Source organism: Cyprinodon tularosa, unplaced genomic scaffold (genome assembly GCF_016077235.1).
Source record: "Cyprinodon tularosa strain WSP-4 unplaced genomic scaffold, ASM1607723v1 ctg677, whole genome shotgun sequence".
Classification (NCBI taxonomy): Eukaryota; Metazoa; Chordata; class Actinopteri; order Cyprinodontiformes; family Cyprinodontidae; genus Cyprinodon; species Cyprinodon tularosa.
The window spans coordinates 451140-473945 of record NW_024039426.1 but is presented as its reverse complement, the minus strand read 5'-3'; the positions used below and the strand labels follow the sequence as shown (position 1 = coordinate 473945).

The 22806-nt window shown below is 37.7% G+C and overlaps 2 protein-coding genes across 3 annotated transcripts; one reads left to right on the top strand and one right to left on the bottom strand.

The window, feature by feature from the left end:
* Window positions 1-5455: 5455 nt before the first annotated feature.
* Window positions 5456-12804, top strand: cunh1orf174 (chromosome unknown C1orf174 homolog). 2 transcript variants are annotated; one of them, XM_038267558.1, is made up of 4 exons: window positions 5456-5642; window positions 9597-9650; window positions 9815-10174; window positions 11558-12804. In XM_038267558.1, the coding sequence occupies exons 1-4, from the start codon at window positions 5634-5636 to the stop codon at window positions 11687-11689; spliced, it is 555 nt and encodes a 184-aa protein (XP_038123486.1). In that variant the 5' UTR covers window positions 5456-5633; the 3' UTR covers window positions 11690-12804. The 2 variants fall into 2 exon arrangements, with proteins under 2 accessions (XP_038123486.1, XP_038123485.1); XM_038267557.1 differs by having other exon boundaries at window positions 9597-9668.
* A 2094-nt stretch (window positions 12805-14898) lies between these two features.
* Window positions 14899-18375, bottom strand: dffb (DNA fragmentation factor, beta polypeptide (caspase-activated DNase)). The gene is made up of 7 exons (XM_038267560.1): window positions 18203-18375; window positions 17502-17628; window positions 17222-17407; window positions 15941-16020; window positions 15681-15854; window positions 15458-15558; window positions 14899-15376 (listed from the first exon to the last, which is right to left on the bottom strand). Exons 1-7 carry the CDS (start codon window positions 18323-18325, stop codon window positions 15130-15132), a joined length of 1038 nt encoding a protein of 345 aa, XP_038123488.1. The 5' UTR covers window positions 18326-18375; the 3' UTR covers window positions 14899-15129.
* Between the last annotated feature and the right edge of the window lie 4431 nt (window positions 18376-22806).

Below are 22806 nucleotides of genomic sequence, written 5' to 3'. Positions count from 1 at the left end.
TGATTGTGCTATTCAGCGGTCCACAATAGCTGCGTCTCAATTTGCAGGCTGTGTTCTTCGAAGGACCCAGCCTACCCAGCCTTAGGAGGACCCAGGAGGATGCTCCGAAGGCTCCGATGGCTGGGATATGGAAATTTTTATTTTATTTTTTATTTACTTGTTATTGGAGGAGGAGAGTCGGCTTTGACGGCTTCGGCGGCAGCAAAACCGTCGACGGATTTTTCTCAGGCTGGGAGAGCGCAGTGGAGAGGTAACATTTACATGTTATTATTTTCCCCCACAGGGGCCTGCTAATGATCAGAATATACCAGCTATTAAACAAACGTTTGTCAGCAAATTGACGAATATGTTTATCAAATTTTAGATTCATTTGTAAGACTTGATATAAGCTTGTTTGTAACTTTAGTAATTTGAATTGCATAGTTAAATGTGTACAAACCCTGTAAATAACTGACTTAAATCACTACTTTCACCATTACTAATGTTGTGTTGAGAACCCAAACTGTGTTAGATTGAGAAATAAATAATTATTTGTCTAAATTATCCCCTTACTGCCTGATTTTATTTGCAATTATATAACAAAAACAGAAAAAAAAATCTAAATCTAAAAACGAAAGAAAAAAAAGTTAAATAGTGGATCTAGATTAGGTAAAATAAAATTTCTAATAATTCATGTAGCAAAGATAATGAAAAAAGATAGATGACTGAATAAAAAAAAAAATTTTGTCTCCTTTTTTCTACAGGTCATAATGGCATGTGCTGTCCTGCCCAACATCTGCCTGGGAGCCCGTGACCCCCCAGATGATGTCCCACTCGCAGTCAGAAGACTCCAAGCTCATCTGTGTGGCATCCCATCCCATCCAGTCCAGCAGCACCACCAGGGACTCCTGCTCAGTGACAATTGTGTATATATATATGTTCTCAAGTAATAATTATTGTATATCTTCCGTAAATAGTAGTAGTTAATTTTAAAATCTAATGTAGTTAAAAATGTTTTTAATAGTTTATTGTAAATACTTGCTTCTCTAAAAAATAAACTGATGTTGTCACTGAGAAGTTGTTCTAAATTTACTTAACTTCTTACACCCTCGGGGGGAATAAATACATTTCCGCCTGACAAAAACACACAAAAGTAAATAACTTATAGCCTCAAAGCTACCTTTACGTCTGTAAAGGTAAGATGTCATAGAATGGTTTTCTGGCGTCAGCACCATTGTAGCTTTGACCCTGCCTGAAATATTAGGGACAAAATATTTTGCATTTTTTGAACCTCGCCAAAATTTTCTTTGAAATAAACATTGCAAAACACTACCAAAATATTATTTATAGCACAAAAAAGTAGTACAGACTTTTAAATCTAAATGTTGTGTAAAAATATACCAAATTTGGACTCAATCAGATGAATCATATTTATTTTAGAATGGTATTAGTGAGAAATTTCTTAGGCGGAGAGGCCATTTTGGCACATTTATCCAAAAATGTCACCAAACTGTGCCAAATGTGTTTTTTACATCAATACTGGGGCTTTGTTAAAATTACGAGGTCACGTAGCAGCTGGACCCACCGGTGGTGGGTTCAAGGGGTTAAATTGTAAAGAAGTGATGAAACAGATAATGTAAAAAGTTTAAAAGACACACCGACAACAATAACTTTTATAAACAATTTAATAATTTAATTTAACAATAACAGCAACACAGAACCTCAACTTGTAAAAGACAAAACAAAACAAAAAATCAACATCTGTCCACCATCCTCTCCAATAAATTAAATAATCTGTCCATCCTTTCCCTCCTCCCTCTGCCATCTGATATCCTCCCTCATTAAGTCAACCATCTCGCCTCTCCTTCTTCTCTTCCTCCTTTCCCTCCTCTCTCATCCTCATTCTCTTCACCCTGATGCTGCTCAGCCTCAGCAGTAGGGTTCCCACTGACCCCCTGCTCTGTCCCTGGATCTTTGCATTCCTAAAGTGGAGGAAAACAATTTGTGTCAACAGATGCTATTTTCTGTAGTGTTTCTTTAAAGCTAGAAAAAAGGAGTGTTTCATGAACTGGATGGATTGATGAAATTCTACAGAAAAAGACTACTTTGGAATGATAACCTGGAGAGGAATTTTTTCAAGCTTACTAAAAGTGTTTTAATGTAATATTATATTCATTATTGGAAAATGATTTATTCACAAGTGAAGATTCTTTAAAATGTCTCCCAATTTCCAAGCAAAACGTTTTCATGACTTAAGTTACTGTAAAATAAAGAATCCTTCAGGTCTTCAGATTTTATAGCAGTATACTTTAGCTAAACCCCTGTGTTACTTGTTTTATTTTGTTTTTCTTTTTTTCAATTTTTTCCTTTTGATTCTTTAAAATTTTTGGTCTGTTTAAGTTTATAGTTTTTTATCTTATAAAAACCATTATGGATTGCATCTGTTCAATTGTACTTTTCTGCTGTTTGAAATAGTATTTTGAATTTGTTTTTCAATAAAAAAAAAAAAAAAGAAAGAAAATCTAAGTGTGAATCAGACATGAAGCGGAGGTGCGCTTTTATTTTCAGAGGAGCTGAAGGAGGGTGCTGTAATGCTTTGTGCCGTCTAGCAAGTCAAAATCAAAAGCTAGTTGGCTTTACTATAATTTCCGAAGAGGCAGAAAGCTTTACCACAGTATTAAAAACTGCATCTGGTTATTACCTGAACCGGCCCGGGCTGCGGAATATTCATTGTTTCAGATCGGACATGGGTCGATATTAACACTTTCAGCTCCTCTAAGCTGTTTTAAGCGCGTTGTGTGTGTCGGCAGAAAGTTGATCAGAAATTCTTTGCAAATTCCGCAAGCATTCTTCAAGAATGCTTTTTTTCTCGCTCTCCACATAACCCAGAATGAAAAACTCTTTCGATATTGTGGCATTTTCTCACAATTTTGTCCAAAACTGCCAGCACCATTGAATCTTCAGGCAATTGTTTGAACAGCTTAGTACAGCCAATAAGAGGCTTACACGCAATCTCTTACTTCAGATATCTAAAATTGTAATACTGACTAGGCATAATTACGTTCGAGATATCTTAAATTATAATTACCGATGTGTGATGCTTTAAATGAGGAATCCGGTGACGTAATTTGAGATATCTTGAAAGGAATTTTGACTAGTCAAAATGTGATTGAAGATATCTTGAATTATTATTATTCCTAATCAGATTGTAAATAGAGATATCTTAAATTACTGTTCCGGATAGTCAAAATGTGGTTTTGTCTAGTCAAAAAGTATTTTAAGATATCTGGAACGTAATTATGGATAGTCAGACGAAACCGAATTTATGTTAAAACGGCTTGCCATACTTGTTCTCATATTACCACCCACGTCACCCATTACCTCCACAGCTGAAACTTTAACAAAAAACACTTTTAATAAAGAGGAAGATACCAACCTGCAACTTTTTCAGATGTTTGGCTTACATAAAGACAAGAAGAAAAAGTTTACTTATGAAATTAAATGATAAAATTTCGTTTATGTTACATTTTTAACGCAACTCGTAAGGTTTTAGAGCCACGTGATGCGCATTTACAACAAATATTATAGTTTTTATTATCGAAAAGAGGCAACCCTACCGCTCCGTTTTATTCACAAAGCTGTTTGTTATATTTACGTAGCGTATCCGCAACGCTAAAAATCATATTTACGTCAGTGGCGTCCACTACGTTCAAAGAGACGAATGCCGCGTTCCAAACATTTTTAATTGTAAAAAAAACCTTATTATTGTTGCTTAAAGCGGTTAGAAATGCACACTAAGTTAGCATTTACTGGTATTTTCCTATCTATCCGACTCAAAGTAATAGAGAAATGCAAACTCTACGTAGTGCGCTACGTAGTGAGTGAGCGAAGAATTGGAACATAGCCTAAGAGTACGCTAAAAAAGAGACGCAGTGACCTCAGCCTGAACCTGGGCCAAAGCCTCGCGCAGCTGTCAACATTGAGGAAGGGGAAAGATTGCATGTGGATGGTCGTTTGGTGCATGGCGCGTGTTTTGAAGCTGCTTATGGAGAAATGTCTTGGGCCGTGAGTAGTGAGGAAACAGGAAGCGATTCTTGTGGGATGGAAGAGGGAAATAGTGACAATGAAGGTTGGAAGATAGCAACATCAAAAAATGAGAAAAAGCGGAAAAAACAGAGATCAGTTCAAGGGGAATCTAGTTCAGAACAATCCAGTGATGATCATTCCATACATTCCACAGCACAACAAAATGAATTCAAAGTCATATTCAAAGTCGTTAATCAGGCAGACTCTTTTACAAATTGGAATCCGGTTCACTTAACAAAAACCATCAATAAACTTGTCGGAGAAGTCAGAGGTGCCAGAATTCTGTACAGTGGAGACCTGCTAATTATCTGCAGAGACAGCGCCCAGCAAGGCAAAGCAATACGGATCAACAAAATTGACGGGATAAGAGTTCAGTGCAGCTTAATGGAGAACAAAAAGTTCAGCAGGGGAGTCATTGGAGGAGTTCCTCTAAAAATTTCTGAAAAAGAGATTCTGGAAAACATAAGAGGTGCAAAAGTAAAAGAAGTAAAACGGTTAAAAACAACAAGAAACGGAGAAAGATCTGACAGTTTATCTGTGCTAATTAAATTCGAAGAAGAGCAATTACCAAGCAAAGTATTCATCGGTTACATAAGCTATAATGTCAAAATCTACAATCCTCCACCATTGAGATGTTTCAAATGCCAAAAATTCGGTCACATTGCAGCAGTTTGTAAAGGGAAACAGAGGTGTGGAAGGTGTGCAGGAGAACATGAGTACGGAAAATGTGGAAAAGAAGCTAAAATAAAATGCTGTAATTGTGGTGGAGAACATACTGCTGCCTATCGCGGCTGTGAAGCAAGCAAAAGGTCTGAGGAAATTAAAAAAATGAAATTTGAGCTCGGAATAACCTACGCTGAAGCTGCAAAAAGGATCCCATCTCAGTCAGAAAAACCCAAACCTACAGTTCAACACACAGCAAATTCCAAACCTCTAGAGAAATCTCTAAAAATTGATGAAGACTCACTTATTGTTAAAAAGACAAATTTTGTTCTTTTCATGGTAGAAGTTATTAATTGTACTGCACAGACAACAAAAAAAACGGAAAAAATCAAAATAATAGTGAAGGCTGCAGAAAAATATCTGGACATTAAAGATTTGAACTGGGAGATGGTTGGAAGTATGATGGGAGGACCGATGGGACCATCAGAAACTGGCAGAGTTAAGATGACCTAGAGTAAATTAAAATTATATGGGCAAATGTGATTTAGTATTATGTTGGTTTAAGTTACACAGGTTTTTTTTTTTTTTTTTTTTTTTTTTTTTTTTTGGGGGGGTGAATCGTTTCCTGTTTTCTTGCTTTACTCCATATCAGTTGGTGGCGGTAATGCACAATTCACAAGTCTGCCAACCGCCATAAAATCCCATAAGAAGAAGAAGAAGAAGCCTGAACCTGGCAGGCAGCAGGAAATACGCGGAGAAGGCGTCGGTGGTTTGACACTCAGACAGACAGGCGCAGGCAGCGGCGGAGCTCGTCCAGTTTCCACCGGTGAAAAGCTGGCATTTCAACCCAAAGCTAACAAAGAGCCAAATATCTGGACTCCAAATAACACCGGCGGCGGCGAGCGATGCATAAGGTAGAAGCGTAGCTAATGGAGGGAAGCGGTGACACCGTGTTATTTGTTTAAATGGAGGTCTTTTAGCTGTCGTCTTTGTGTCTCAGAGGAATAACGCAGCTTTTGGGCGCGTGTTGTTACGCCTCAGCGACACATTAGTGTAATTAATCCATATTTGTTTCGCTAAAGTGAAAGAAATATGGTGGAAAGCTAAGTTAGCAACGGTTTTTTTTTTTTTTTTTTTTTTTTGGACAAATGTGTCTCGATGGAAAAAATGTTCGGCATTTTTAGGAGGACTGGAAACGTGCTTGTTTTGTAATTTGATACCTGATTTGAAAAAAAGCCGGCTAGACTTTTGCTTTTCCTTAAAGAGGAATTACAGGGCTGGTTCTTTAAATATGTAGATAAAATCTGTTGTTTATATATTCACCTCTACTAGCTAGCTCTGTCCTTTCTTCAGCAATCCTGTTGCGGTGGTTATTATCGGAGATTTTAAAGCTTAATACAAAGTAAAACACTACATTTACAATTTAAAAATAAACCTACAATTCATTTATATATTAACCACTGACTTCCGATATATAATTTTATTCTTTACTTCAGATCATTGTGACTGCAACTATATATAGAGAATAGAATAGAAAATCCCTTTATTGTCCCAAAATGGAGAAATTCTGGTGTTTACAGCAAAAAAAAAAAAAAAAAAAAGGTCACATAAATATGGACCTTAGAAAAAAGTAAAAGAAAGACATAATAGTGAAGAGTTAAAAGATAAACAATAAAATACTGTAAAGTGTTTTAACAATATAAAAACTGGAAAATAAATAACCAATATAAAGCTGAATATTTAAAATAGCAGCAGCATCAGAGATGTGCAAAATGACAGAAGCATAGTATTTAATTAATTAAGATAGAAACTGCAAAACTTATTGAGGTTGTTGGGAACAGTGATGTTTTAAAGTCTTATGAAGAATATACATATATGGTATAATTAATGCAGACATTAAATATACTCAATATAAAACAAGAATAAAAACAACACACAGCAATGTTAATTTATTTGATAATACAGCATATTTTTTAATTGTCGTACTATGATATTTTTGTGAGATTTTCTTTTTTTTTTTCAACAAACTGTAATTTTCAAACCTAACAGCTGTTGAAATGACTCTAAAATATATTTATCTATATAGAAAAATTTAATATTTTCCACTAAAACTAGACTTTTTTTTGTGTTTTTTTTTTTTTTTTTACTGTGTTGACTAATTTTGTTTATGATTAGACTAATGTTTTAGCTTGAATTATATTGGAAAACTCTTTATTTCCAAGTGTGCCCCTAATTAACATCTGGACGTTTTCATGTCTTTGTTTATTTTTGACTAAATCACTAGAAACTACAGGAATATAAAGTATGTTCATGTTTCTTACAGGTTAACATAAGGATTTTGTACAGTGGCGGTTAAATTAAATTTACCGGGAAGGCCAGGATGAGATACTATTAAAAAAGAAAAACAAAAGTATTTTAACTTAGCCACAGTCTTAGTTTCAGAGTCAAATAATTAGATAAATTGTAAAGGTAATTAATAATTAGTAACAAACTGAAACTTTTCCACCTAACCAGGCTCTAGCAGAAAAATCTTTTTGATTTTGTTATCAGATCGATACACTAAGCAAGAGGAGACTGTTAGATTATTAATCTTCTTTTAAGAACCTGCTCACAACAAATGCAAAACATATATTTTTTAACAAGAAGTTAATCAATCTCAAGACGAGATTAAAAACTCTTTTTTTGAAGATCTAATATTGTAAGAATTGGTTAAATGGACACTTTTTGCAATGCAGTCTATTCTGTCTACTTATACATCATAAACAATTGTTTTGGTAAAACACAGAAAAAAAAAAAGTTGTTAAAATAAGAGCATTTGATTTACAAACATCCTAACAGAGCAGGTAAATATAAGGATCTCCCAAAGGAATCAGTATTTTTGCCCTTAGAATAATACAATTGCATATTGTCTACTTGAAATAAGTCAGTGGAGTTTTTTCCCTCATTTTAATGTAAATAAGTGTATTTTATAGTAAATTGTCTGACCTACCAGCTTAAATTAAGGGAAAGTAAACCTTTTTAAAAAGGTTTTCACTTGTATTTTATTTTTTGTAGTGTATGCTTTCAGTTCTGTTCGGTTCTGCCCCACCGATTGTTTTGGAGAAGACATCTTGAAAGCTGCATGGCAATGAAAAAAAACAAACAAAAAACGCTCAGCCTTTATTTATCACATCCTGAAATGTGACTTTTGTCCATCAGACTATGGGAGGGAAGGCATTTCAATCTGGTAGATGTGTCAGATGGAGGTGAGGTCACCGTCGCACCAGAAACAGACCACTGTTGCGATCATCTGGAGCCTCTTAACACAAACAAACCAGAGTTCATCGCCGTGTTATTCCACTGGTTTGGAAACATCTACTCTAAACTCTGTTTTCTGTTTTGACCGCAGATCATCCTGTAGCAGCAATGAGATGCAGACTGAAAGTAGATCTAGTTAAAGCCAAACCTTTGGCATCATGAAGTATCGAAACTGAAGTCTGTTTCCCTCAAAGTTTCACTTTCTGTCTTACTATGGGTTTAAGAGTTGCTCATCTTTATGTAAACAAAACAAAAAAAGAGAGATTTGATTCCCAGGTTGTTTCAGGAATCTCCTAGACAAAGTATTAGTTGGTACAATTGAAGCATTTCTGGCGTGCAGTTCGGACGTGCCGCTAACTATCTCGCTCTGTTTTTATCTCAGAGGAACAGGGGCCATCTTAAAAATGTAAACGTGCTCCGAGAGCAATATTCAGAGCTGGAATCAGGTCTTATCTTCCATATTGACTTGGTTGCTGGGAGAAGACGTGACTCAATCAGTTAACATTGTGAAGATGTTGAGAGTAGTCGGTCCCTGACCCTGAAATCCCACATCCTCTGTCACCGCCACGCTGAACTCCAGACCGTCTGATTAAAGCAAAGCCTCCGCTGTTCCTCCCCTCTTGCTCCGCTACGACTTCTTCAGAGTTTGAGGGGAGCATGCCTGATATTATTAAATTCAAAGTAGCAAAACATGAGGAAATTAACGCTTAATTTTATTTGACATATTAAAAAAATCAGCATCCAGCATATGTTCAGTTTCTGCCCAAATATTTTCTTTTTATTGTGGATAACTAGCATCATGTTTTGTATGAACTATGTTTATTCTCTACTTCCAAACTCAGCTTTTCTTCATCCATGTCCACTTTAAGAGGTTTATTTTGAAGTTGTGAGATTTGCTCTTAGAACTTCTGAATGGATTTGATGAAACTTTTAAGCCTCTCGATATGAAACAAATAATTTGATGGAGATGGGAAATCTGCTTCCTGGTATGAGGAACTACCAATAGCCTGAATCCCATCATTTAATGAAATGCTCTTAGTTTTGGGGAATATATAAGAATTATGCTCTAATTTTTAGTTACCGATCTTTCGTTACCATGTTTTAATTTGACAAACTGGATCTTCTCGCCGTTCTTTTTCCTGTTTGGTGTGATTGCACGTGCGGATCTTGACCTGAGAGGAGAGGAGAGGAGAGGCCCCTATCCATCACGTGTGCTGGCTGCTTTCTAATCTGAAGCCAAACTCGGTCCATAAACTAAACCTCTGACATAAATGTTAAACTGTTTAAAACCTGCCGGTAGTTTTGCTGAACAGGCCACTCTATAGTCCTCCTGCTGTGTTTCTTTGATTACTGCATCACTAGAATGATAGGTTGTGAAAAATGCCCAATATGGACTGCTAGGGAGGCTTGGCGAAATCGTTTAGCTCAGTAGCTGCAGCTCTCAGGGATGTGCTAGTGTTACAACAGCTGCAGCTCAGCTTACCGAAGCCAAACCCTTTAATAAGTAGTTGCTGTAATGAAATGTTGTCTTTGGGGAAATGAGCAACCTGTGTTTTTGTTTTTTTCCCTAGATGCCTGGTCCACTTGGCAACCCAAAGCCTAGAAAGAGGAAGAGACGATCTGAGGTCAGAGGCTCTACAAAGGTTTGCTTTGCACATCTTTACAGATCAGTTTCCTCTTAATTTTATTTTCTTAAAAAGTACATTTTGTTTCTGCATTTCCTGCTAAACCAGACTGGTGTAACTGCTTAGTAGGTCATCTGCCTCATTCCTCCATTTGTGCACCACAGGTTTCTGCGACAGGGAGGAAAAATCTTAAAAGCCAGAAGCTGCTCTCATCAGAAGAGGAAAGTTCAGCACTTAAGTCTTCAAAATCGACTGATATACTGTCTTATATCAGCTGTGAGTGCCTGGAGGCCGCCGACAGGAGGAGGTGCTCAGGTTCACCGGAGCTGGAAGGTCAGGAGGGTAAAGAAAACGAGCTGAAGTCGGAGCAGGAGGTCAGCAGCTGCAAAGCTAACAGCTTCCTGGAGGAACAGCCTTCTGAGCGTATGGATTCTGACAACAATAGTCGGATGCTGTTCCAAGATGATGACAGTAATCAGATCCTTCCTGTGGAGCAGTTCTTTGGAAACCTGGATATCGTGCAGGTGAGGAGTCCTGGCCTTCTCAATGAGCTGAAAATGTTGGAAGTAATTATAAGTGAAATATAAAGGGCTCCATATCTGGGTTCGCTATAGTGTTCCATTTAACTGTTAATCTGTTTATTTTGTTTTGTAGGGGCTTGTTTGGTCACAAAAACATCCCATATCAGACTCAAACTAATCAGTTAAAAAATTAGTTGACCACAATTTTTCATACGCTCTTAAATGTATGTTTTTAAGTCTTAAATTTGTTTATTTTTTTAATTGAATCCTGATTCTTTTCCATTTTTTTTGTTTTTCATATGTTGAGAAATCACTCATTCCTTTTCTGGCTAATAATAAACTCGAGTCACAAGAGCTGAAGAACAGAAAAGCTAAATATAATTTGCTTAAGTTACTGAAGAACAAGACAATGGTTTCATTGTGGAGATAATCTCATGATATTTAGTCTTTTTAACTCTGTTCATTGCAGGAATCCCATTTATTTAGCTTGTTTTGCCTTTGCCAGGACTGTGAATTCTAATGAGCTGCTAAACACAGAACTCAATGAGGGTTTAAAAACCTAAAATCTAATTTAATTAGCTGAAAACATGGCTGGCATCGATTCAGAGCCCATCAGCTGCCTCTATGCAGCTACATTAATAATGACCTCTAAACTTTTCCTTCTGTAAACTTCCTTGTCTTTGAATCCCCTGCAGTTTAGTTTTATTCTACCTTTCAGCTCTCTGATTACTTTCCTCTATAAATTTCACATTGGATTTAAACAGGTTGTTTTACAGTAATGAATAAACAGAAAAATTTTATATTTTTGATGAACATTAATTAGGCTTGTCAAAAGTATCGATACTCAAAAAAGTATCGTTACTGAAACGTTGTATCGGGATACGATACTCATTTTCAAAAGTATCGATACAGCCATCTAATATGCACAATAATGGAAAATATACTTTCTGAACACTGTGTGATTGAATAATTCTGTGTACTTTTCAGTTTCAGACTTTTTTTGTAACAGGTGCAGCTGCTGAGAATTATTTTTGCTTCTTAACTGGTTTGGCCAGTGTCATTGTTATGTCTGCAAAACATAGCCAGGAAAGGAACACTTAATTTTAATTTTGTAAGTTTTTTATCAAGCTTGCTTAATATTGTGCACAGCATACAACCTCAAAATATTGTTCTTATTGTTTTTTATTTATTTATTGGATTTTTTTATTAATGAAAATATTTCTGTTGAATTTTGGAGTCTTTGTTTTTATCCTTGAGGTATCGAAAAGGGTATCGAGTATCGAATATTTTACTTGGTATCGGTATCGAGTTGAAAAGTTTAGTATCTTGACAACCCTAACATTAATACAGATGATGGAATTGTGGCATGAATCTCTGTTCCTGCAGGACTTTCCTCAGAGATCACCCGCTACGTCTCCCAGCGCCCGCAGGAAGGAGAGGAGCCGGCACTTCTACGCACAGGAGGACAGTGAAGATGGCGAGGCGAGCCTTCAACCAGAGCAGGGGGCTGGCACTTAGTCAATGGAAACAGAGCACCATCCCAGCACTTTGGAGAAAGCAACAAGCTACCTGCTCAGACACTGCATCCAGTCGGTTCTCTTCATCCGTCCAAATCTCCCCGTCCACAATGAAGGAGGTAGAGTGGAGCTGGCTCTCAGAATCAAAAATTTTAACGGTTTTTAGCCGTGCCAAACCGTCTGCTCTGATGCCGTAAACTATCTCAGAAGCCAAAATAACAACTTTAAAAGAAACTTCAGCTAGAAGCAAACACTCAAGTGCTTTTTAAAAAGTATATATTAACATATACTCTCATTGATCCATCCTAAGTTATTGCCCGTTTGTCTTAGTGGCACTTAAGGAGAGATTTGATAAAAGAACAAAGAACCTTTCAGAATACAGCAACATTAGGAAGTCCCTGATTTCTAGTGTTTGTAAAATTCTGACCCAGTGATACAGATTGTAGCCGATTCAGATATTTTCTTTAATTAATAGCAATTAAATGGACATTTTATCTGGTGGTTCTGTCTCCGACCACATTTAAATGTTTGAATTCAGCAGCAGGTTCCAGCCTGAAGGGAACATAGGAGGAAAAACATAGATCAGTGTTCACTGTCAGTCAAACTTTAAAATCCCTTTATTGCGCTCATTTCTTGATGCATCTCTATTTTTCTTTTCCTGGCTCCAGTGCGACGTACTGATTTGAATAAATCTAACAGCACTTAAAAGTTGCACAGATTGAATCCAGGGAATAAAAACAAAGACAAATCCCTCCTTTAGCTTTCTGCATGGCAGCTGGATACATAGCTGCACTCTGTGCTGATTTCCTGTATTAGATCATAAAATATCCAACTGATTTAACATCACAGGCTGAGATGCCAAAATATTGCTGAATTAAACAGAAAAATGTTGGGGTTCTCGTGTTTCTACCTGTTAGTTTATAGACAAAGTTTGAACCAAGTTAAAGGTGTTTGATGAATATAACTACCTAGATCCGATCGGTTTATAAGCTCATCATAATGAATGTCATATTCCAGCCATTTTTTCACCAAGTGTCTAAAATCCATAAAGGTTTTTGGCAGCTTCATAATGTAATGTCTGTGTATGTATATGTGTATATATATATTTATTTTAGGCCTGGGCAAAAAAAATCAATTCAATTAACTAATTTGATTTTTTTTTTTTTACTTTGTGGGTGATTTAAAAAAAAATAATAAATATTTTTTTATTTTTTATAACTGCATACTTTTGGCTCCCCAGAGTTTCTGTAGCTGCAGTATTACTCAGGTTGCAGTTTGGCTTGCGAGAACGTCACACGAACCAGTAATCGACATCATAGCTACAGGTTAGTGAGAAATTTGTTCTCAAAAAAGGAGTAAAATCTTCTGTTGTTGGGAACTGCAGGGCTTAAGGTTCTCTGGCGTAGTGGCGGATTTCTGGCATCTGGCAACTGAGGGTGGGGATTTTTTTTTTTCTTTTTCGGGAAGGTAAAATAAACTTTTCAACATAAGTTTCATAGAAACACCAGTGATAACTGTGACTGCTATGATGAGGTATCGTTAAGCGCTTATCAGAACGCGTCACTACTTGAGGTAGTGACGTGCCCCCCAGCCCGCTCTCAGGCTGCCATACCCGATCCGTCCCGGAAGCACCATCCCTACCATCAGCTCATTTGCACATACGCAACCAGATATACATCCGGGTTAGGAGTGTAAATAATAATAGTTTTGTATCGATCCAACAGCCGACGATCCGATGCATCAGTACGTCCGCTAGAGTATCGATTCATGTTTTTTTTTTTCTCCTCCGGTCTATTTTTATCCATTTGCTCCTGGACGTAATTCTCCCGTGCTGCGGTGGCGCTAAACCTATTTTGCCCTCCTACCGCGCTTCATGGTTATACTCTTACAGCAGTGTGTTGCAGTAAGCTTGACACAGACATTTTTGATTTATGCTCAATATTGAAGCGTGGTCTGCGCTACATGCGGTGGGTCTAGATACGGCCAAGGTGGTGAGGAAGTGGGGGCGAGTTTAGTCCGACAACGGAGGGACATGAGGGCCAAAAAGAGCGGAGATACAGTTGGAAAAGGGTCCCTGTGTTTTAGTGTACCTCGATCTTCTAGCTGGTCAAACTTCACGAGTTGTTTTCCGCAATTTCAGTCATAAAAACAAAACAAGTATGAGTACAATTTCGGAGAGGTGCAGCGGAGTGTCTGCGGACATCGACACTCTGGAGCCGAGGTTTTGAATTGCACCCATTGCCTTAATTTTGTGCAGTATTTTTTGATGCAAAGCCTTTCAAAATGTTTTACTTTCATGTTCACCTTATGGTACGTAGTGCTCAATCTAAAGTAATAAACTAACATGCGGATAAAGACGGTTTAATCATATTTTGCTGGACTGCTCTGAACATGACCAATGATATCAGATAAGCAGTTTAATGGAGACAATGTAAAATTCATCAAATTATCTCATTAAATGTAGTGTAGCATTCTTTAGTGATGTAAGGATAGAAATAAGTACCTTTAGTACCATGATTGCATTATTTATGGCGACCTGGGTGAATATCTGCTTGCACATGCACAAATGAGCTGATGGTACGGATCGGGTAGCAACAAGGGGGTTTTGGGGATGGGATGGTGAGCAGCAACTTCAGGCACAGGATTTTTTTTTTCACTTTTAATCCCTGAAACTGGTCTGGGTTTGCTGAGACAGACGTGGAGCAAAAGACCCCAAAACAAAAGAACGTTTATCTCATTTAAATGCAGGAACAGCACCACTAAACTTTGTTTTTCCGGGATGAACAAACCCGCACTAACCAACAAACCTCAGCTAAGAATCAGCTAAATGTAGCCCAGTATTCTGCGCAAAGCACCGCATGTGACAGGAAAGGAGCAGGGCCGCTCTGTGCGTAGCCATAGCAGGGAGCTACGTTTGTATTGATCATTTTCCTTAATAACTAGGGAGGGAAAAACTAAGATTTTATTTTTAGGCCATAATCGCCCAGCCCTAATTTATATACATACCCACACACATATCTCTGCTCTTTATACTTATAAAAAAAGTAACATTTTGATTTTTCTGCCTAAGAATCTGCAGTTTAAAGCAATTGAATTTGAACAAACTTGATTCAGAAACATAACCTAAGAAGGTTAACAGCAGTTGCACTAGATCTAAACCCACAGATGGGTTTTGTATATAGCTAATTGATCTGACCACTCAGAAACATGTTTGTGATTTACTGCCTTATTTATGTAAAATAATTAACACATTTGTCTTAAGTGTTTAATTCTGACTGATTGAATGTCATATTAATCCATCCATATATTTGACATGATTGTGCCACATAATACAATAAAAGTTTTTCATGATTTACAAAACGCTGGTTTTCTGTTCTTTTACAATTTCCAAACTTCGATAATAAAACAAAAAATGTATTAAAAAAAATAAATAATAAACATTTAGTTTAGGCGTCTTTTCCTCCCTTTGGTGGCTTTAGCTTCTTTTGTGTTTTTGGCCGTCCTAAACATCTTTTTGTTGTCACACTGCAGGTTGTGAGCTCCTTTTTTGTGACAGGCGATGTGGACTAACTTCAGGTTTTCCCTGGTGAACAGCATTTGGTAAAAGTAGTTCAAGTTTATGTCTGTGGTTTTGTGATTCTGCAGCGCGTCCAGCAGGGCGGGTATGATTGCCCTCTTCTTTTCAATCCTGCAGATTGATAACAAAAACAAAAAAACAAGCTTTATACTTTATTATTCTAAGTTACAGCAGCTTCAGGAAGCATCGCACCTGTGATCAAGATTCCAAGTGCTGAAGACGATCCTGCTCTCTCTGCTGCCGTACGGGTTGATGGAATGGAGCGACTGGCACAGTTTCTGATCAAACGATCCCTGTAGACACCACAGAAGAAGAAGTCTCATTTTATTCAGTTGTGAGCGGACTGTTTTTCTTGAACGTATTTTTTGCTGCTGATGTCATCCAGCTATAAGCAGCCTCTCAGATTCTGCCCTACCTGACAGGTGAACCATCCTTCTTTAGTGCAGAGACGTCCAGACTCCTTCTCAGTCCTGTCAAAGTATTTGCCGTTGTATTTGTCCTCTTTCAGCATCTCACCCAGACACTTTGATGTTTTTAAAAACTCCGCCCTCACTTTTGCTTTCTGGATGCTTTGTGTTGCACCATCCACCTAAAAACAGACAGGAGATGGATACGGTTTGGAGGATTCTTGCAGCCAAACATGGTTCCAAGTCTCGCCCGACCTCTGAGGTTTACCTCTTTCATGTAGCCTCGTATTCTGCTTTCACAGTTGAACTTCATGTAGGCAGACTTTGTTTTAAACCGAGAATCAACACCTGGAATAGAACCAAAAAAAAAAAATCACCAAATATCAAAGGATTGTTCGGGTTCCACCGCTTTATGGAGTCAGTCTTTCATCCAGAAGGTAAAAATAAAGGTAAATATTTAATAATAGCTTGCTATTTTCAAAACCCCAATGAATTTGCCAAACATGTCTTTCTAAGAACAGGCAAAAGATGAAGCAGATGGGTCTGAATAGGTCTTAGTCTATTATTGAGCGCCAAAACGTTTGATCAAGATCATTTTGGTAGTATGTAATGATTGAAAAATAAAAAACATTGTTAAAATAAATAAAACTGAATTTGTATTTTTGTTTTATCCACTGGTAAAATATGACAGACTCATATTCTCCTTTTATTATTCAGCCAGAATACCTGGACTTTTTTTTTTTTCTGGTTCTTTACCTGGAAATGACCCAGTTTTTGAAATTCAAGCATTGAGGTCCTTTTTCTACAAGCCTCAAACAACCTGGATCCATCCATTATGGTTCTGATGCATGTTTGGGATCAATGTTCTGTAGGAACAACCACATTGGTACCAGATTAAATAGTCCACCTTATCTATGGTGAAGCAGAAAGGATTTGGAGCCATTAAAACTCCATCTTTGTTAGTTCATTTACTATATCCTCACAACCAGAATCGACAGTCGCAAAAACAAAAATTGACCTTGTTGCAACTACTGAATAGTCAGTAAGTCCTTTAAAGACAGCTTTCCAACTATTGTTTACCTATTATGTTTTACCATGACACTTTCCTCGAGAAAATACTTGCAGACAGCAGCAAATTTCAGTTAATCATAAGCTTGAGACTTGCTGATTGCTTGGTGTAAATTCTTGGACATCCTGAATTATTCCTCTCATTTAAATAAGATAATCTGAGTCTGATGGTGTAAAATGTGTAAAAATTACGTGTTTCTACCAGACAATGAACCTTAACACACATTAAAGCTGGCTAATGTTAAGTTTTAAAGGGGTTTCCTTAAAGCATAGGCTGAAAATGTTCAAAACTTCTACCTATGAAGAAATATTAGGGAGGATTCTTAAGTTGCAACTTTGAAATCTTAGAGCTGCGGCTCACCTGTGCCGTCAAAGACTGAGCATAAGACTATGGCAACAGTCTATGTGACTGATTTATTTAACTTAGTGCAACGGGAAAGGAATCAAGCGGTTAATAGTTCCAAGATCATTTGGACCGTACCATTAAACCAATCTTCATCTTCCTCTCTGCTCTCCAGATCAGATCTGTCCTCCAAGTTCTGCAGTAGGTCTGTAAGGACTTTACGCCTTTTGAAAGACTTCTCATCAGAGAGCAGACCCTTCGCTGCCTCGATGACGGCGTCGCCGTGGCGATCAGAGCTCAGTAACTGACCGATGTCACAAAGAACTACAAGGCAGAAACAAAAGGGCTCAATGGACGATGACCCAACCAGGGCATTTCAGCTGATATCAAGGACAAGCATGTTTTTATTTGAATGTACCTCCACTCCATGTCTGATCCTTGGACAAAAGAACTAGTTCGCAGTTATCTGGCAGCGTGGGGAAGAACTCCTCTGTCACTATCGTCCCATCTTCATATAAGCAGATGTGAGCATCAGGAAGTGGCAGCTGCATGGTGGAGAACAATATTACAGGGTCACAGCACATGTCATTTAACCTCAATTACACAAATACATAAATCTGATCAGCTATATACCAAAAAGACTTAAAATATCTGCAAATACAAATCTATACTTTACTATGGATGGATCTGTATTCATTATATCTATGACAAACAGGTGCAACAACTTATTGGAAACAGGCATTTACTATAGTTGTCTAAAAAGCCGAATTAACCAAATATTTAATGCATTTTCTCATATAATAGAAATAATAATATAGTAGAAATAATAAAGTAATCAGGTATTCTGAATAGTCCAGATGTTTCTCTGCTTTAAAACCTAAATCAAATGATAATGATGGCAGAACTCTATAAAACTGAGACGCTAACAGTTTTCGTTAGATAATTATTTCGTCTCTGTTATCTAGTGAATATTAAAATGACTAAAATAAAGTTTTATGTCACTCTTAATCGTGCTTCGCTTTTAATTGGTTTTATCTCATATTCAATGTCTCGGGGGAAAAAACAAACCAAAACCGGAACTGATCGAATTTTGTTTAAAACCACAAACACACGGCTCACCTGCAACAGCTTACAGCCCTTTTTAATCAGCTCCTTTACATCTTTCGCGGCTATTCCGTATTTTCTGTCCCCGTTGCAACCTCGAATTTTAACAGGTTTTATTTTCCCGAAGAGTCCGAACATTTCAGTTTATAGGTACCGCTTCCTTTGTTTGTCTTCCTCTTGATTCTTAACCGACCCGCTGGTGTTAATGTTTTGCTGCCCCCTACTGCTTATCTATTATATTACATGTATATTAGTAACTGAGAAAAACAGCCCAAGATATATATATTAAAGACCATAATGTGCCAAAGTTTTTTGAGTATAATATAATATAATATACCCCTAAAACTTTAATATTAAAATGTATAATATTATTGTATATATCAGCAGCACCAAATTCCTGGGGGTGCACATCACAGACAACCTCAACTGGACTGTAAACACCACCTCACTGATCAAAAGGGCAAGACATATCATCCCAGAGCTGCGTGTTCCAGAGCCTGTAACATTATAAATGACCCCTCACACCCACAACATGGGCTGTTCTCCCTGCTGCCCTCTGGAAAGAGGCTTCGAAGCATCTGATGCAGGTCAAGCAGATTCCAGAACAGTTTTTTCCCCACTGCCATTAGACTGCTGAACGTTATATTAAATGGGGTTATAAAAAAAAAAAAACCTGAATGTTGGAACTTTAACTATATGGTCTTATGTTTACATTATCACTGCTGCTTACCTTTATCAAGGCTGCACTTTAAAAAATGAAAATGTCTTGAGAGCTGTACTGAACGCAATTTCTTTTTGTATACTCTTGTGTGTACAAAATGTCAAATAAAGTCTAAGTCCTATTATATTTATATACCCCAATTTATTATTTCTATTTTTTCAAGTAATTAACTATTTGTAATTTTTCTGAGTTAAGGCCACCTAATAGAATATAAAATAGAATAGAAAATGCCTTTATTGTCCCACAATATGAAAATTGTGGTGTTTACAGCAGCAAAGGTTACAGCAGAAGTGGTCACACAATGTGCACCTTAGAAAACTGTATTAAAATAACAGATAGGAAAATAAAACAAAAAGAGTGTTGTACTGTCAATGTTTTACACTATGGTACTCTGTATCTAGAGAATAAAAAATCAATTAACAGCTGTGGACATGTTTACGGTAGTGGGTATGTGAAAAATAGCGGTAACACTAGAGATGTGCAAAAAAAAAAATGAAATGACAGCAGCTTGTTATTTAAGTGACTAAGACAAAAACTGCACACACAAAAAATCAGCAAATCAGCATGAATGTAACAATTTATTGAGGTCGTTGGAACAGTGATGGTTATAAAGTCTTACAGCTGGGAGGAAGGATCTGTGATGATGTTTCCTGGTGCATTTAGGGTGCAGCAGTCTGTCACTGAAGGAGGTTTCCAGTTCAGCAACAGCTTCATGCATGGGGTGGGAAACATTATTCATCAGAGATGTTAATTTAGTTAGGATCCTTTTGTTTTCCACCTCCTGCACTGAGTCCACACTGAAAAAAAAATAGAGGTTGACAGAACTTACATTTTCTAGGCAACGTGATGCATTTGGTTTTTTGAGTTTTCCTTACTTAAATTCACTGTGGTTGAGTTTACAAAGATTTTTGAGTTCTGCCAACTTAGGTTTTTGGAGTGTTACATAGAAATTTTGAGTTCTACCAACTTAGGTTTTTGAGTTTCACCTTTAAGTTCTGAGTTCTATCAACTTTGTTTTATGAGTTTGACATATAGATTTTGAGTTCTACAAACTCAGATTTTGTAGTGTTATCTGCAAGTTGAGTTCTATCAACTCAGTTTTTTTAGTCCTACCAATCGTCTTCACTACCAATCATTCAACACACAAAAAATTATGTTAATACAACATTTTTATTGCTTCAAGCCAAACATTGCATCAATAGATACAGTATAAAACCATGTTCAACAACATAATCTTAACTGCACAGATCAAAGTAACCTGACACTGGACCAGAATGTTCTAGATTCGTAAGAGTGATGATGAGGGAAAAAACAGTAAGACACCATTTTAGTAAGAGGAAAACACACAGGTAATTTTTTGTGAAGTAAGTGTATTAACATACACTATATTGCCAAAAGTATTTGCTCACCTGCCTTGACTCACATATGAGCTTAAGTGACATCCCGTTCCTAATCCATAGGGTTCAATATGACGTCGGTCCACCCTTTGCAGCTAGAACAGCTTCAACTCTTCTGGGAAGGCTGTCCACAAGGTTTAGGAGTGTGTTTATGGGAATTTTTGACCATTCTTCCAGAAGCGCATTTGTGAGGTCGCACACTGATGTTGGACGAGAAGGCCTGGCTCTCAGTCTCCGCTCTAATTCATCCCAAAGGTGTTCTATCGGGTTGAGGTCAGGACTCTGTGCAGGCCAGTCAAGTTCATCCACACCAGACTCTGTCATCCATGTCTTTATGGACCTTGCTTTGTGCACTGGTGCACAGTCATGTTGGAAGAGGAAGGGGCCAGCTCCAAACTGTTCCCACAAAGTTGGGAGCATGGAATTGTCCAAAATGTCTTGGTATGCTGAAGCATTCAGAGTTCCTTTCACTGGAACTAAGGGGCCAAGCCCAGCTCCTGAAAAACAACCTCACACCATAATCCCCCCTCCACCAAACTTTACACTTGGCACAATGCAGTCAGACAAGTACCGTTCTCCTGGCAACCGCCAAACCCAGACCCGTCCATCAGATTGCCAGATGGAGAAGCGCGATTCGTCACTCCAGAGAACGCGTCTCCACTGCTCTAGAGTCCAGTGGCGGCGTGCTTTACACCACCGCATCCGACGCTTTGCATTGCACTTGGTGATGTATGGCTTGGATGCAGCTGCTCGACCATGGAAACCCATTCCATGAAGCTCTCTGCGCACTGTTCTTGAGCTAATCTGAAGGCCACATGAAGTTTGGAGGTCTGTAGTGATTGACTCTGCAGAAAGTTGGCGACCTCTTTGCACTATGCGCGTCAGCATCCGCTGACCCTGCTCCGTCAGTTTACGTGGCCTACCACTTCGTGGCTGAGTTGCTGTCGTTCCCAAACACTTCCATTTTCTTATAATACAGCTGACAGTTGACTGTGGAATATTTAGGAGCGAGGAAATTTCACGACTGGATTTGTTGCACAGGTGGCATCCTATCACAGTTCCACGCTGGAATTCACTGAGCTCCTGAGAGCGACCCATTCTTTCACAAATGTTTGTAAAAACAGTCTGCATGCCTAGGTGCTTGAATTTATACACCTGTGGCCATGGAAGTGATTGGAACACCTGATTCCAATAATTTGGATGGGTGAGCAAATACTTTTGGCAATATAGTGTATATGAAAAAATAACAGTTTTACAAATTTGGACAGCCTTCAGTTTGTTTTTTTCAATTGTAGTCTCTTTAAATTGGGTGCACCCTTTTAAAAAAAATAAAATGAAATAAAATGTCTTGTTTCCCAACGGAAAAAGAAAAAGGTTTTCCCTTTTTATCTCTGAGTTTTTCTTTTTAGTCCTACCACTCCGACAGGACGATGAATGCAAAAAAAGAAAGTCCTCTTCAGTCCAAATCCTTCTCTTCAGTCCAAATCCAGATGTTCACACGGTTGGCTCGCCATCTCCATTTAAGGAGAGAATCCAGAATCCAGGGTATCCAAAAAACCCAGCCTGCATAGTACAACAGAGCTTAGTTAAATCCATTCACTTCTTGTTCTTAACTGTACAGTTTATATCTCTCCAAGTATGATAAATTTCAGTGTGTAATGTAACTTTTCTAACTCATTACGAATTAACTGCTGCATTACAGGGTTAACATATAAAATGTTAATGTCACTGTTTTTCTTGTAAAGCAAATAAAATCATGAAAGCAAAAAATCCACATGTAAATAATGTAAATAACAGTAAATACCCACATCGGATTAAGAAAGTAAAATAATGTAGTCTTGTAATATTCTGTGCCTGAGTGCAACAACACTGCACTACATAAAACAATTTAGAAATTTAATAAGTTATTACACTCAACTTAATGTCTCTTTTCATTTGTACAATGAAAATAACAGGCACACTCTTTTCTCTATGCATAAACACTCACCCGCACATGCGCGGCATAAACACGGACGCGCACACGCGCATTATAAACGCGCACGTGCGCTGCTTTTCCTTTCATCAGAACGTGAAAAACATGTGAACTCATGCTTCAACTCGGTGGCAATACACCACAAGGGAATGCTAACTCACGGAGCTAACCGCTAACTGTCTGTACTTTGCAGCACTCACCGGGAAAACTGGTAAGGTCCCAGGGTCGTTCCTCCGTGGTTCTCCAGATGCATAAAATCACAATGTCCGCCAATCTTCTCAAACACGAGGGAAAAAGGCTGTGCCCTTGAAGAAAGGGATAGGAAACCCCGTACCGTAGTGGGCGTGTCCATGAACATAAGCAGTGCGCATGCCCATGAGTTTACAGTTGAGGGAACTCAAAAAATCTTGTATAGGCGATTTAAAACTCCTTGTTAAACCAACTTCTGAGAATTTGAGTTGGGCAAACGTGTATTTATTTGTTAGATGTCAAATTTATATTTCTGAGTCGGATTACAATACAATTGTGT

What these genes read in the sequence shown, in the direction of transcription:
- dffb (XM_038267560.1), bottom strand. Translation starts at nt 18,325, where the DNA reads ATGTTCGGACTCTTCGGGAAAATAAAACCTGTTAAAATTCGAGGTTGC. An exon ending in AGATGAAGATTGGTTTAATG is followed by an intron (nt 16,021 to 17,221) that starts GTACGGTCCAAA and finishes GTTCTATTCCAG; the next exon opens with GTGTTGATTCTCGGTTTAAA. An exon ending in TACGAGGCTACATGAAAGAG is followed by an intron (nt 15,855 to 15,940) that starts GTAAACCTCAGA and finishes GTCTGTTTTTAG; the next exon opens with GTGGATGGTGCAACACAAAG.
- cunh1orf174 (XM_038267557.1), top strand. An exon ending in AGGTCAGAGGCTCTACAAAG is followed by an intron (nt 9,669 to 9,814) that starts GTTTGCTTTGCA and finishes TGTGCACCACAG; the next exon opens with GTTTCTGCGACAGGGAGGAA. An exon ending in GAAACCTGGATATCGTGCAG is followed by an intron (nt 10,175 to 11,557) that starts GTGAGGAGTCCT and finishes CTGTTCCTGCAG; the next exon opens with GACTTTCCTCAGAGATCACC.